The sequence below is a fragment of the Triticum aestivum genome, chromosome 5B (genome assembly GCF_018294505.1).
Source record: "Triticum aestivum cultivar Chinese Spring chromosome 5B, IWGSC CS RefSeq v2.1, whole genome shotgun sequence".
Classification (NCBI taxonomy): domain Eukaryota; kingdom Viridiplantae; phylum Streptophyta; class Magnoliopsida; order Poales; family Poaceae; genus Triticum; species Triticum aestivum.
This window is the reverse complement of record NC_057807.1, coordinates 428,218,138-428,232,299: the sequence shown is the minus strand read 5'-3', so window position 1 is coordinate 428,232,299 and position 14,162 is coordinate 428,218,138. Positions and strand designations below refer to the sequence as shown.

Below are 14,162 nucleotides of genomic sequence, written 5' to 3'. Positions count from 1 at the left end.
CATTAATGGACGCGTCTAGCGGCTGGGCGCCCGCTAGCGCTCCTGGGCGGCCGCTTTTTTTTGGCACGTAGCGTGTTGTTACTTAATAATCCACCTAAATTCTAAAAAGTGCGCGCGCACTATCTAGGGAGAACGAGCGGCCGCTGCTCGACCGCACGATGCCAGCGAATCGTTCGGCCCACGACCTCAGGTGATATCTGGTCGGAAGCACACTTCCTTCCTCCTCCTCCTTCCCTGACCCGTCAACCATCGCAGCCATGGCGTCCGACCGGCCGCGACCCGTCCTCCGGCCAACCGTCGCCATCTACCTCCGGCACGCCGCCGCGCGTGCACCCCGCCGGATCCGATTAGCTCCGCTGCGCCAGATCTGAGGAGTTCCGCGTCGGATCCGCCAGTCCACGCAATCCCCACGGTCTCCCCATCCTCCCTGTTCCCCTTTCTTGGTGTGGTAGCAGCCCACGATAGGGGAAGGCTGGGTTGCAGCCGGCGATGGCGGAGATGCAGGGGTACCGTGCTTGAGCAACCTCACCTCCTCGGCAGGAGGTGATTAGTGTCAGATTTTGTCTCCGTCTGTGAAACCTGTCTATGTGCAAATGGTGTGTTTCCAATTTTTCTCGTTGGTTGGTCTTCTGCATCTCTAGTTACAATCGTTGATTCTTTGTGATGCAAAATCGTGTGACCTTGAGACGGAGGAATGCCTGCGACTGAATAATTGTGTATCGCGATTGAGGAACTTCATATGTTTTGTTTCTGCTATCTGATATGAAGCATCGGACACAATAGGTGTTGCACACACATTGATATTTAGTTGGCTTCTAACTTAGCCTAGTTGCACACATATTGATGTTTAGTTGGCAGAAAGACTAGTTGCACAAACACATGCTCAGTTGGCTTATAATTTAGTCTAGTTGCACACACATTAATGTTTAGTTGGCAGGAAGACTACTTGTACACATATATGCTCAGTTGGCTTATAATTTAGTCTAGTTGCACACACATTTATGTTTAGTTGGCTTGTAATGTAGTTTAGTTGCACACACATTGATGTTTAGTTGGCAGGAAGACTAGTTGCACACACATATGCTCAGTTGGCTTGTAATTTAGTCTAGTTGCACACACATTGATGTTTAGTTGGCAGGAAGACTAGTTGCATATACATATGCTCAGTTGGCTTGTAATTTAGTCTAGTTGCACACACATTGATATTTAGTTGGCAAGACACTATTTGCACACACATATGCGCAATTCACCCGACAATGTAGCCTAGTTGCATATATATTGATATTTAGTTGGCAGAAGGACTATTGGCACACGCATATGCTCAGTTGGCGCTGCATGTAGTCTAGTTGCACACATATTGATGTTTAGTTGGCAGGAAGACTGGTTCGTCGAAACATACCCATGCGAGATCTACTTTCGAAGAGCACGTCGCGAGGGTTCCAACAGTGAAAAGGGATCTTAATTCCGACACGCGGATTAAAAATTACGATTTTTTAAAAGATTGAAAACTCAAATTAAATGTGTTCACACATTTTCATATGGATGTTTTTTGTCTGTTGACCTGATATTTTTTCTAATATATGGATTTGTTTTTTAGTATATAAATTAGAGGGGAGAGATTATTACTATTTATAGATTATTACGGACCAAAAGTTTTCGTTTTTGGCCGGCCGCTCGCGAAGGGTAGCGAGCAGCCGGCCGCTGGCTAGATCAGTCCAATAATCCATGTGGATAAAAATAACACTGCTGATTAATCACTTCTTATGTGGTCTTTTTTCACTTGATGGATATCTGCATGACGTTGCATTAATGCTTCTCATGTTCATCCCTTGTGCATTAATTTTTGGTTTTCAAAATTATAAAAAACATATGTTTTAAACCGTGTGTCGAAAATCAGATCCATTTTCATCGTTGAAACCCTCGCGACGTGCTCTTCAAAAATAGATCCCGCATGGGGATGTTTCGACGAACTAGTCTTCTTGCCAACTAAACATCAATGTGTGCGCAACTAGACTACATTGCCGCGCCAACTGAGCATATGTATGTGTCAACAGTCCTACCAACTAAACATCTATGTGTGTGCAACTAGAATATATTGCCGCGTCAACTGAGCATATGTGTGTGTAATTAGTCCTGCCAACTAAACATCAATGTGTGCAACTAGACTAAATTATCGCGCCAACTGAGCATATATGTGTGTAACTAGTCCTGCCAACTAAATATCAATGTGTGTGCAACTAGAATAGATTGCCGCGCCAACTAAACATATGTGTGTGTCAATAGTCTTGCCAACTAAATATTAATGTATGTGCAACTAGTCTTCCTGCCAACTAAACATCAATTTATGTGCAACTAGACTACATTATAAGCCAACTAAACATCAATGTGTGTATAACTAGACTACATTACAAGCCAACTAAACATTAATGTGTGTGCAACTAGACTACATTACAAGCCAACTAAACATCAATGTGTATGCAACTAAACTACATTACAATAAGTCTACTATCTCTTAATCTCCATTCTTCAGCCAATAAGTCTCCATGTAACGACCACCAGCGTTAATCGAAAAAAAATCACCAAAGCTGCACGCAGATCATACGCATTGGTCATCTTTGACCGTCCCAGTCCGGCAGCTACCATGTAGAAAGATAGAACTAGCCTGCCCTCGGTGAGCTCTAGCCCCGCCGCCACATCAATCCAGTTGCTATGCGCCTGGTACAAAATCTACAGCAACCACGCATGCATGAATCATGAGTTTCACGGTTGGCTTCGTAGATCCTCGAGTTGACCTCAGGCTCGATGGAGATGCGGGACGCACCGCGGCCCCCGGCTCGAGCGGCCGCGTCGAGCAGATGGACGAACAAGAGGGAGGAGGATGTGGGGGTCTCGGATCCAGGGCGGCGGGGATGTGCAGATCCGGCGTCGATGCAGATGGAGAGGAGGCCCGACGCGGTGGTGGTCGACAGGGACGAGCTTGACCCAAGGCGGGGACCATCCATGGCGGCGCCCTGTGTGGAGGAGTGAGAAGGAAGAGAGAGAAGGGAAGGCAAGAGGGGACCGGCGTGACTTGGATCCTGGTCGCCGGCGAGACGGCTCGTCAGCGAAGGAGCGCCGGACGGACGGGGATTAGTTGTTTTCCTTTTCTGAAGAGACGCAACTACTGAAGAGAGACAGCGACGATTGTTTTTGTCGGCTAGCGCGGCCGCTCGTTTTGGTTAGTTGGTGGCCGGCCATTTTTAGATTTTAGGCACATTAATTGCATGATGTATCGAGAAGCGGCGATCTGCTCCCCGAAACAACAGGCTGACCCCCAGCCTTCGATTGCCCTATAAGAATGTGGGAAAGGGGGGAGCCAGCAAATCTATCTAACTTGCCCCCTTGTTCCTTAACCCCGACGCTCAAATCTCCCAACTAGCATTATTGCCTTGGGATTCACCTCTCTTTCCTCGTCCGCCGCTTAAGATGGATGACATGGAGGAGAGATATAGGGTTGAAACCCGCGGTGGAGGGCGGTTTATGTGCTCCACCGTCACCGTTGGTACCGAAGCATTGTTTCTGCTCTACCGCGGGCGGTTTATGTGCTCCACCGTCACCGTTGGTACTGAAGTATTGTTTCTGCTCTTCAGTACCTCACGCTCACCAGATCAGACATTCAGTATGTTGTGCAACATGTTTGCTTGCATATGCACTCGCCTCGTGATGTTCACTGGTCTCTGGTCAAGCGCATCCTTCGGTAAATTCGCGGCACACTGATTTATTTGTTATAGCGTGGCAATCTTGAGCATCCGCAGGGAGTGGTTTTTTGAGGGAACACTTTCTGATGCGGTTGTTCGCTCGAGTGACCTTGAAAAACATCATCACGTTATTACGGATATATTCTTTTAAAAAAATGAGATCTAGCCGCACCCATTTTATAACTGCAATTTGGCGAGAAGCTTTAACGAGTCCAAGAGTGGACCATACACTCCAACTAACCTAATTTCGTTAGGCAGATTCTCAACACCTCCTGCACTGTATGGCAGCAGCCCTATTTTTATGCTTGTGTTCCCGAGGTTCGTCCAGACAGTGTCTCCCCTCTTTATTTCCACGGTCTATGCAGACAACTGGTCAAACATTATATGATGGCAACAAGCTATACTATAGTGCAAGCGCAAAGCTAAAAAGAAAACCGATCGTGGATGATGTTGATAGTTCATAACCCCTAAAGGCAAAACCCACTCCCACATCTTATGGGTTTTGTCTTTCTTTTGTTTTTACTGTACTACTAGCTAGTATTGCCTCGTCATGGATCTCAATCATGCCATCATTATTTGAGGCCAAAATTTGTTTGCTTATCTCAGTTTTTTTTTCGTTTTCACAACGGAAATTAGGGAAAATTACAGAACAGTGCAAACTACTCAAGCAGCAGCTAAAACAGAGCTAGGACAATCAGTGCCTGCCACCAGCTCTTGCGTTGCGCCACTGTCTCTTTATTTTCGGGCGTCCCATCTCATCGCAGCTTTGTCTTCGCACAAAACCTTTGCTCTTTTGGGAACGACCACCATTGTCGCTGCCTACTGCTAGTAGAGTAGTAGTAGTAATTCAGACTTCAGAGCCTGGCCCGTCTTTATTCATCCATCCATGGACGTCTTTGCTATCTTGTCATGTCCACAACGCGCTGCCTTTGGTCCTTTCAGCTGCCTTTCAGCGGCATCAAAAGCTCCCACAGCCATCGCAGTCGATCCAAACCATTTGACTTGCCCACCGAGTTAGAGATGATGATGGGCGCGCACAGAAGAGACCTTTAATCAATCGACATCAAGATTTTTTTGGGGGGTATACCGGTTGGGTTGGAACATATCATCGTCCTAATCATCATCATCTGCTGATCTTCCTCCTCTTGCTGCTGACCGGGGAGCTGTCGAAGCCAGAGCTCGCGAGAGGTGACGATGGCATGGTGGTCGTCGTGCTGGCGCCATCACTTGTGCAGCTAAGGTAGCCGGCATCCAGGTCCAGCACCCCGGTGGGGCTCCGCGGCGCAGACACGGCCGGGGAGTAGGCTCTGCCCATCAGGCCTGCGGTTTTAGGTGGCGGCACGGTGGCGCCGGTGGCCTGGAGCATCGCTTCATGGCAACTCAGCAACCGCTCCTGCAGAAAGCAACAAGCCATTAAGTCGCCATGTTACAGAGCGTAAATGCGGCTCACGCGTTCCCTGCATGGTGTCTCGATAAGTACGCGCGTCTACAGGAACAGGGGCGACTGCAATGACTTTTTTCTGCATGCCTAGCGTACTGCCGCAGGTCTAAAAGGCCAAGAACCACGCCGCGACGCAGTAAATGAGACGTGGTGCCCAGACAAAAAAAAAAAAAAACGTTGCGTGCGCGTCTCACCTTATCTACGTGGATGCAGCAAGCCGCCTTGTGGGCAGAGTGTTCTTCCCCGGCCACGGCGGCGGCCACCGTCGCGGCGATCTCCGAGGGCCGGAACTCCAGGCAGCTCGTCCCTGCCATGCGTGAACCGACCCACAGCGTGAGATTTTTCCAAAAAAATGTAGATGCATCTCTCGATATCGATCTGCCAAAGTGCCAGCCAAAAAGATGTTGCGTGCGTGCGTGCGCACCTCTGGATATGCAGAGGATGAGCTCCGTGGCGTCCCGGACGGCCTGCCTCGACGGCGCATTGCCGCCGCTCAGCTGGTGGAGGAAGTAGTCGAGGTAGGAGAAGGGGGTGACGGCCTGCATCCGCCATTTGAGCGTGCTCAGGACCAGCAGCTCCATCCTCTGGATCGTCTTCGCCTCGAACACGTACCGCGCGTCCCCGGCCTGATCGAACACAAGTGCGGTGGTCATTACAAGATCTTCAGACCAACCAAATGGGTGCTTTAATTAGATTCTCATCTCACCTGCAGGTCGATGGACTGAGGCACGGAAGTTTCGTCCATCTTGGCAGCAAGAGACAAGCACGCCACCGATAGCAGCTGCGTCATCCAAGCCTTGCCCTCCTGTAAACACGAGCGAGGCTCACATGAATCAGCGCTGCAATGGCGTGGCGTGCATTAATGGCGGGCCATGTTCATAGGGTGGACGTATCTCCTTACCGGTATCTGGTAGAGCGAGAGGAAGCGGTCCATGTAGTTGACGGCCAAGCAGGCAGTGACAGGGCCGAAGCCGTAGTACGTGTGAACCTGCGGGTACACCGATGGATTAATCATCACCGGATCGACGCGAACGGGAGCGAATCAGAGGCGAGACGGAGAGCAAGACAGCTCGCGTCGATTAAGGAAAGAGAGCGCACCTTCCATATCCAGTCGACGGCGTCCATCCGCACGCGGAGATCCACGCCCCCGGCGCGGAGCCGCTCGGCATAGTCCTCCCTGGGCATGTGCTCCGCCTCCGTCGCCACCCAGCGGGCCACGCATTCCTCGGACGGCAGCGGGAAACCCGCTGCGAACTCGTCGTCGCCGCCGCAGTACGGAGAGCCTTCCGCCCTCGCTCCCGCCGCCGCCTCCTCGCCGTCGCCGAAGCCGAAGATGCTGCTGCTGTCCTCGGCGCAGAGCAGGATGGAGGCGGCCATCTCGTAGTTCGGGGCCATCGGTCTCTTCCTTCCTGGTAGTAGATGATACGACGATACACGGCGCAGATGGCTCAGGCGCGGCTCGCTCCACCTCCTCGACGGACCTCGTGCGCCGCCTCTGGCCTGGAGCGGGTGAGGTGTGGAAGCAGAGGAGGAAGAGGAGGGGAGGGGCGGATGAGAGGAGGGGGGGACGGGTCTTTTGTACGTAGCGGCGTGCGGACAAGGGAGGGAGGGGTGTTGCGGGCAAGAGGTAAAGACGGGCAACGGAAGCGGGAAGCGGGGGCGCTGACCCGAGCAGCCAAATTTTCCATGGCGCTTTCGCTCCTTGAACCCCTTTTCTTTCCGAGTTTGTACTTTGAGGCGCCGTAATGCTTTTCTATCTGGCCCTTTTTTATTATTGTTTTTCGTTTTGCGTGAGCGAATTCCTGCATTACTTATGTCTCTGAGTTCTTCTATCGTGTTTCTTTCATATTACTATATTGCTTTTACCGCTGCACTCTGGCAAGTACGCGTAAAAGAGATATGCACTGCCGGTGTGAAATGGGTGAAATGAAATGTGATGATTGCAGAAGACGGTGTGAGATCATGAGGGGTAAGAAAAGGAAAGAAACGGACACACGTGACGAGAGCGACAATGACACCTTGCCTTTGTCGAATGATAAGCAGGGCGTTAACGGATGACAACTAACATATGAGCATGATGGTTCTTCTGTGGAGGGGATCTTCAGCAAAATCTGCACAGCTAAGATTACTTAATTATGTTAGTTTATTTTTGGACCCCAATACTTACGATTTTTAGGGCTCAAGGCAAATAGCCCTCGGATCAAGATCGAATGAATGGCAATTTTCCGGCCTTTTTTGTGCCAAATGGCAAATTTCGACTCTGATCATGGCAAATCCTACAAAGTTGGCATGCCAAGCCTGGGTGTTTGCTAGATAACATTTTTCTCTTTTTGCAGAAACAACCTTTTATTTATTAACACGCAATATATCTTAACATAGTTACATTGATATATTACTTTGAAGAGTTGCATATTTGCAACAAAAAAACTAGATAAGTTGCAACTCCGAGAACTTCAAATATGCATGTATATCAATGTAGTAGACCCGCATACATGATTTTGGCCACATCTTGGTCTGAATTTATATATATGTTTCTCCGGTTTTCTCGGGTTTCACATTATAAAAGCGCGGCTCTTTGCAAAGCACATATATAGTAATTAATTTAACATTAATCAAGCAAGCGGTAAGCACGCCACCAATAGTAGTTGCGTCATCCCAGCCTTTAGGCCATGCCGAGTTCTTTTAGAGCTCGGCAAGGCCTATCTGATATGATGTTAGTGAGTGTTCACCCATAGAAACTTTTTCTCTCGATCTTGATGTTATTTTGTGGCGTTAAAGGTTTGTTTGAACTCCCTTAAGCAACAAGGTTTACAATTTTTGTAACATAAATATTCCAGACATTTACAAAACATTTGAAAAATTAAAATTATTTGGAATACTGATCTCATTAAAATTAACTAGTTTTAACAAAAAAAATCTAATTTAAATTTTATTTGAAATAGTTTGAACATGGCCTAGAATTTCAGCATTCCAAAATTCTGGGCACTCACTAAAATGACCAAAATTCAAAATGGTGTTGAAATCCGTCCAACGTGATCAAGAGGTGGTTCTACAATGATTGACCATGGCCCTCTTCGGTATTCGCTTGGGACACAAAATCAGATCCAACGAGCCTCGAGGGCTGCCTGTATGTAGATGATACACACGACGAGTTTCTAGACCCGACCAAAGGATAATATTGTCCACTTCCCTATTTTATGTTTGCTAATTAGTTTTCACATTAAATTAAGGGATATGCCAACTGCTGCACAACTACCACGTAATAATCTAGTAAATGATGCATTTGATTATGTTGCATTTACAATTGCATAAAATGTTTCAATGGCATCATGTGTTTCAATGCAAATTTTCAACGAGATTCACTTGTTTCAGCTACATCTAACATATTTAATGTAGTGTTTACTAATCGTTAAACAAGTAGTAGTATATGTTTACTGAAGAGTCGCCCCAAATAAAACTCTAGATGGCTCAAAAACCATAGTGATTATCGCATAACGCTTCCATGTCTTGGGATGTGTTGCACTTTTGGCAATAGACAAGTTAGTCGGGTGGTGGCTTGCAAATTTCATTGGTTGAATCCACTTGTATTGCCACAGAAAATGCAATGACGAGACAGAGCCACATCATCTGAAACATAAGCCTTGCCCATAAAATGATGGGCTAAATTGCTAAGCGAGTTGCCATTTCTCAATCGATTGTGAAATAACTATTCTCGATCAACCCTTAAACCATTGGATCCTGCGCAGTTAGTCATGCAGTTTTTTTAGTTCTTGGTGTACATTTTACATTTTTATTTTCATGTTTTATATTTTTCTATGCAAGTACAGTTGCACGCTCGAGGGCAGAGCGCATAGTTTTAACTACATCGACTGAGATCCAGCCAAACCACATTAAAAAAAATCCTAGTAAATGTGATGTGATCCAACTCCGCTTTCTAAAGCCGACTCAGTTCAACTCGGTTTGCAACAAACAGCGAAATAAAATGTACTCCACTGTAACGAGCAATTCACTCGTCGTTTGCCATGCCGCTCTATGCTACATTTTGCACGCACATTGTGCCATTGAATTGCAACGCAGAGCCTCACGCAGCTCTAGTGCTAGCCAGGACCCAACGAACCCTTTGACCGCACAGACAAGAACCAGGCTCGCCGGCCCCGGTTCGCGCCACTGTTCACCTGTGATCAGACCCCTCCCTGCACCGCCACTGCAGCCATGAAATCGCAACACTGGTGACGCACCTTATTGCTGTACGATGGACTCATTGATAGCCGCTGCCTCGCTCGCGTTCTCGTCGGGCACCGGCGCGAGCGAGCAAGTCATCGGATTCCAGCTCGGGGAACCGCCCGGCCACGCGCGCGGCCGTGCTCTGCACGCACGCGTCAGCTTTAAGCTTTAGCCCATTTCGACGAGCTAGCTACCCAGCCAGCCACAGCGGGGAACGATCTTTGAGTATGCTATTGCTCGGGCTACGCACGGGCGCGCCCTCCTATAACGCTGGTTTCTTTTCTCCTGCCGGAACGGATCCTATAGAGTCAGGAACTCTCCGGTGAGTGTGACCCGTAAAAGTACCCCGTTGGATCAGCAACGGTGTCGTACATGCGTACGTCGTATATGTACAATTGTACATACGCATACGACTGTGCGCAGGCATACGGCGCCATCACTGTGGCAGTCACTTTTATCTGCGGCACAGTCCCACGCACTTGGGTAGTACGTACTCCTACATCATTGACGTTGATGTGCGTGTTCTCACTCACAAAGGGGCCATACGATACGATCGATCGACCACGTACTGTGGCGGGACGCAGCCAAGGCCAAGTCCCCCGCTCACACTCGCTTTGCCCGGCTGCCTGCATGCACTGCATGCATGGTCCAACAGACCGGCAGGACGATCGATGACTGCTCCGTCGAGATCCGAGCTCTCGAAATGGCCGCCTGACCATTCGAGGAACGCCTTTCGCTGCGTGTTATTTAACGCCCGCCCGCCCGGCCTGGGTTGGTGGTGACCACCGCCCCGCTCGCGGCAGCGGCGGCAAGTTAGGTGCAGCGCAGCGCACCGCAGGGCGTGTATAATAACTGGCGGGAGAACGTAGCGGTGTGACTGTGACTGTGTGTGGACACGCACGCAAAAGCAGGAGTCCAAAACCAAAACACATGGCGCCATGGTGCCGACTGATGGTGAGTGGTGACTGGTCGGGACGCAGGTCCTGCGATGGATGGTCGACAGTTCACTGCGTGTGAGTCGTCCCCTGAACGCTGGGACACACACACTCTCTCTCGCTGTTTCTGTCAGTCATTCAGTCCCGCGAGACGTGCTGCAGCTGCAAAAAGTCGGTGCCTCGATCGAGTTTTCCGCAGCCACGACGCGTAGCTAGAGTTCCACCCCGTGTCTCCATCGTGATCGGTCGCCGTACACGGGCCACGGCCATGGAAATACGGAATCGAATCACTAAAGAATCACGTATGGGATACCCGTAACAGTGAGCTTTAGACAATCATAACTGCACCGGCTTAGTTTGCAGCGCACTGGTGATCACTGGTTGCGTCGTATTGTGACCTAGAAGGCTAGAACTGTATCAGCTTATGGTTGCAACATGCTGGCAATGGCTGGACGCCTCATATCGTATTATACTCGTAATCAAGCTGTACGTATTAGTCACCAATCCCTAGTAAAACCAAGACAAGCAGAGGGGGCATGTTCCGCGGCATCGGTTACCGCAAAGATGTTTGTATACGGGCATATGATAATCCTACTAGCAGTACTGTAATACTCCTAGTAGCTCCGTCTAGCTGCAGGGATCGATCGGAAGTCAGAAGAGAAGATTACAAGGCAGTAAAAACAAGACAAATGGCAGGCTAACCCACGGTGCTCTGCAGTGCCATCGGCTTTTCTGATTTGACCGGTCTGCCTAGCTTCTCCAGACCCGAGGCACTGAGGCAGTGAGTGTCAGCTACTACACATGAACCGAGGTAAATTCATTGTTGGTCCGAATAATGGAATCGTCGGTACGTTCCTAGTGCCTTTCCTTGACAACATGGAGGTCAGGTTAAGCCTTAAGCGGGGGAGGTGCTACCGTCCAAGTCTGGACTGGAGACGACGGGATGGAGCTTTTACTTTTGGTTCTTCCGCTTGGGCGCTCTCGTCATCAGATCATCCGTGACTTGATCAAGATGAGTTGGTATCACCGTTGACATATTGCATCTATACTACACGACTGTACGTTCACACCACATATGCATGGATCTTTCAGGCAAGTGTGTCATTTCTGACGATCATCTGCGTACTCATGCATGTGGCATTCAAACTTGTAGCAGCCGGAGTCTTAGATCTCTCTCGCCCGGTCGTCTGGATCATCATCTTTTACGTATCCTGCAACAATTTGTACGCGCGAGGTAGGTTTTACTAACCGCACACACGGTGGATCGGTGATCAACGGCGTGCCTCGATCAGCTGCATGCAACATTGTATACAGGAATCAAGATGCACACAACTAAGTATCTGTGTGCCATACAAACTGTCATATTGAGATACTCCCTCCGTCCGAAAATACTTGTCAGAGAAATGGATGAAAATGGATGTATCTAAAACTAAATTGCGTCTAGATACATTCATTCCTCCGATAAGTATTTCCGGACTGAGGGAGTATTTGACAAACAGTCCATCGATCGCAGACTAGATACTACCTCAAAGGGTCCCGAGCCTCCGATCTAGAAGCAAAACGCACTGGCACATCATTGTATGATCTGTGATACTAATCAACAGTTTAGTTCGAAAGGTAAAAACTACTTGCACTGTTTTATAATATAAGACGTTTTTTGACATAGAGATAGTAGTAGTATTCAACATCGATATATTGCACCACACACTCAACATAAACAAATATGAAAAAACTTACTCTCGAATAGCCTTTCACCCCCCTTTATTGATAAAGCAACAATCAAATCCACGCGGCAAGTTATTTAAGCACAAGGACAAATAAAATTTAGGTCTAATGGGCCAGAAACACAAACATGCCGAAAAGCAAAACAACAAAGTTATACAAGACTGTTAGACTGTATATACATAGCCTCTGTATATCTGTATTATAACATTGTATTGTACCCCTTGGGTACCTCTATATAATGAGATAGCCACACCCCAGGTTATGGGTGTTGAGCAGTTCCCAAAATACTTTGTTCCACGTCGTCTTCTCCTCAGGTGTTCAGTGGTACACACTGGCATGCGCGCCTTGGTCACCCGGCGGCTCCCATAGTTCGACATGTTTTGCATCGTCATGATCTACCAGTTGTGTCCAATAAAACTGCTGAAACTATTTGTGATGCCTGTCAGCAGGGCAAGAGTCATCAGCTTGCGTTTTCAGAGTCTAGTCGTGTTGTGAAACATCCTCTTGAGCTTGTGTTTTCTGATGTATGAGGTCATGCCCAGACATCTGTTAGTGGTCACAATTATTATGTCAGTTTCATTGATGCTTACAGCCGTTTCACTTGGTTATATCTTATTAAGCGTAAGTCTGATGTGTTTGATGTCTTCATTCAGTTTCAAGCACACGTTGGGCGTCTTCTTAAGCAGAAAACCATCCATGTCCAATCCGACTGGGGGGGGGGGGTGAATACCACAACCTCAACTCGTTTTTTAACAAGCTTGGGATTTCGCACCGCGTGTCATGTCCCCACACACATCAGCAGAATGGTACTGCCGAGCGTAAGCATCGTCATCTTGTTGAAACTGGCCTAACTTTGCTAGCTCATGCGTCTGTCCCGTTTCGGTTCTGGAGTGATGCTTTCTCCACAGCTTGTTTTCTTATAAACAGGCTTCCCTCGAGACTCCTGAAAATGCAAACCCCGCTTGAGCTTCTGCTTAATGAGATTCCGGACTACACATTCTTCAAAGTGTTCGAGTGTGCATGTTGGCCTCACCTCCGTCCATACAACAAGCGCAAGCTAGAGTTTAGGTCTAAGAAGTGTGTTTTTCTCGGGTACAGTTCTCTTCACAAAGGGTACAAGTGCTTACATGTTCCTACCAACCGCGTCTACATCTCTCGTGACGTTGTGTTTGATGAAAATGTATTTCCTTTTCGTGCACTTCCGACTAACCTTACCACTTCTACACCACCAGTGCCCGTGTCTACACCTACGCCTGATCAATTTATGGATGTTGCATATGCCCCTGCGTTGCTCCCTAATCATGCTGCAGGTATTGGACGCGGTGCTCGGCTCGAGTTGCTTGATGAACACGTCGCGGATGATCCTCCTGATCGGGACGTGCATGCGCCATGCATGACAGGCGGCACCCGCCAACCCGTTTTGCTATCGCCAGTGGAGGCCACCCCGACTGCCTCACGGGTGACGGGTCCGTCTGGCTCCATGCCGGCTCCGCCTGACCCTACGCTGATCCCGCGAGCGGCGGTCTCGCCCGCACCAGCCTTCTCTGGCTCGCGGGCCCCATCCACGCCCGACTCGCCTGGCTCGCAGGCGTCGCCAGCCTTGCGTGGCTCGCCCCGGCTACTGGCGGGTGCCTCGCCTGGGCCGCTGGCGGGTCCCTCGCCCGGGCCGGCTGCTGCTGCTGCCGCTAGCCCGGAGGCCTCGTCACCTGCCCCGGCCACCAGTGAGCCCGAGTCACCGGACTCCGTCCCGGCCTCGTCCACATCGTCTGCTGCATCGTCTTTGCTAGCTGAATCTGCTGTCACACTTTGGCCTCGCACACGGAGCCAGTCCGGTGTTTTTCGCCCGAAGGAGTGGACGAATGGCACGGTTGCGTGGCTTGCTACGTGCATGGCTCACACTGCTGGCAATCCCACTGCAGAGCCTCGCCACTTTCAGGCTGCCCTGAGTATTCCTCATTGGCGTGCTGCCATGGAACAAGAGTTTCATGCCCTTCAACAGAATGATACTTGGCATCTTGTTCCTCCAAAGTCTGGCGTCAACGTTATTGATTCCAAGTGGGTTTTCAAGGTCAAGAGACATGCTGATGGCTCCATTGAACG

General features: G+C 49.2%; 1 protein-coding gene across 1 annotated transcript; it reads right to left on the bottom strand.

Annotated features, from left to right (window-relative positions):
• Positions 1–4,290: 4,290 nt before the first annotated feature.
• On the bottom strand, positions 4,291–6,782 carry LOC123112258 (cyclin-D4-1). Its single transcript, XM_044533206.1, has 6 exons — positions 6,277–6,782; positions 6,080–6,166; positions 5,885–5,983; positions 5,603–5,804; positions 5,373–5,485; positions 4,291–5,130 (listed from the first exon to the last, which is right to left on the bottom strand). The coding sequence occupies exons 1-6, from the start codon at positions 6,571–6,573 to the stop codon at positions 4,861–4,863; spliced, it is 1,068 nt and encodes a 355-aa protein (XP_044389141.1). The 5' UTR covers positions 6,574–6,782; the 3' UTR covers positions 4,291–4,860.
• Between the last annotated feature and the right edge of the window lie 7,380 nt (positions 6,783–14,162).

Excerpts from the sequence above, each read along its gene's own strand:
- LOC123112258 (XM_044533206.1), bottom strand. The coding sequence starts at position 6,573 with ATGGCCCCGAACTACGAGATGGCCGCCTCCATCCTGCTCTGCGCCGAG. Across the intron at positions 5,486-5,602 it reads CATCCTCTGCATATCCAGAG|GGACGAGCTGCCTGGAGTTC; the intron begins GTGCGCACGCAC and ends CACGCATGGCAG. Across the intron at positions 5,131-5,372 it reads GCTGCATCCACGTAGATAAG|GAGCGGTTGCTGAGTTGCCA; the intron begins GTGAGACGCGCA and ends TGCTTTCTGCAG.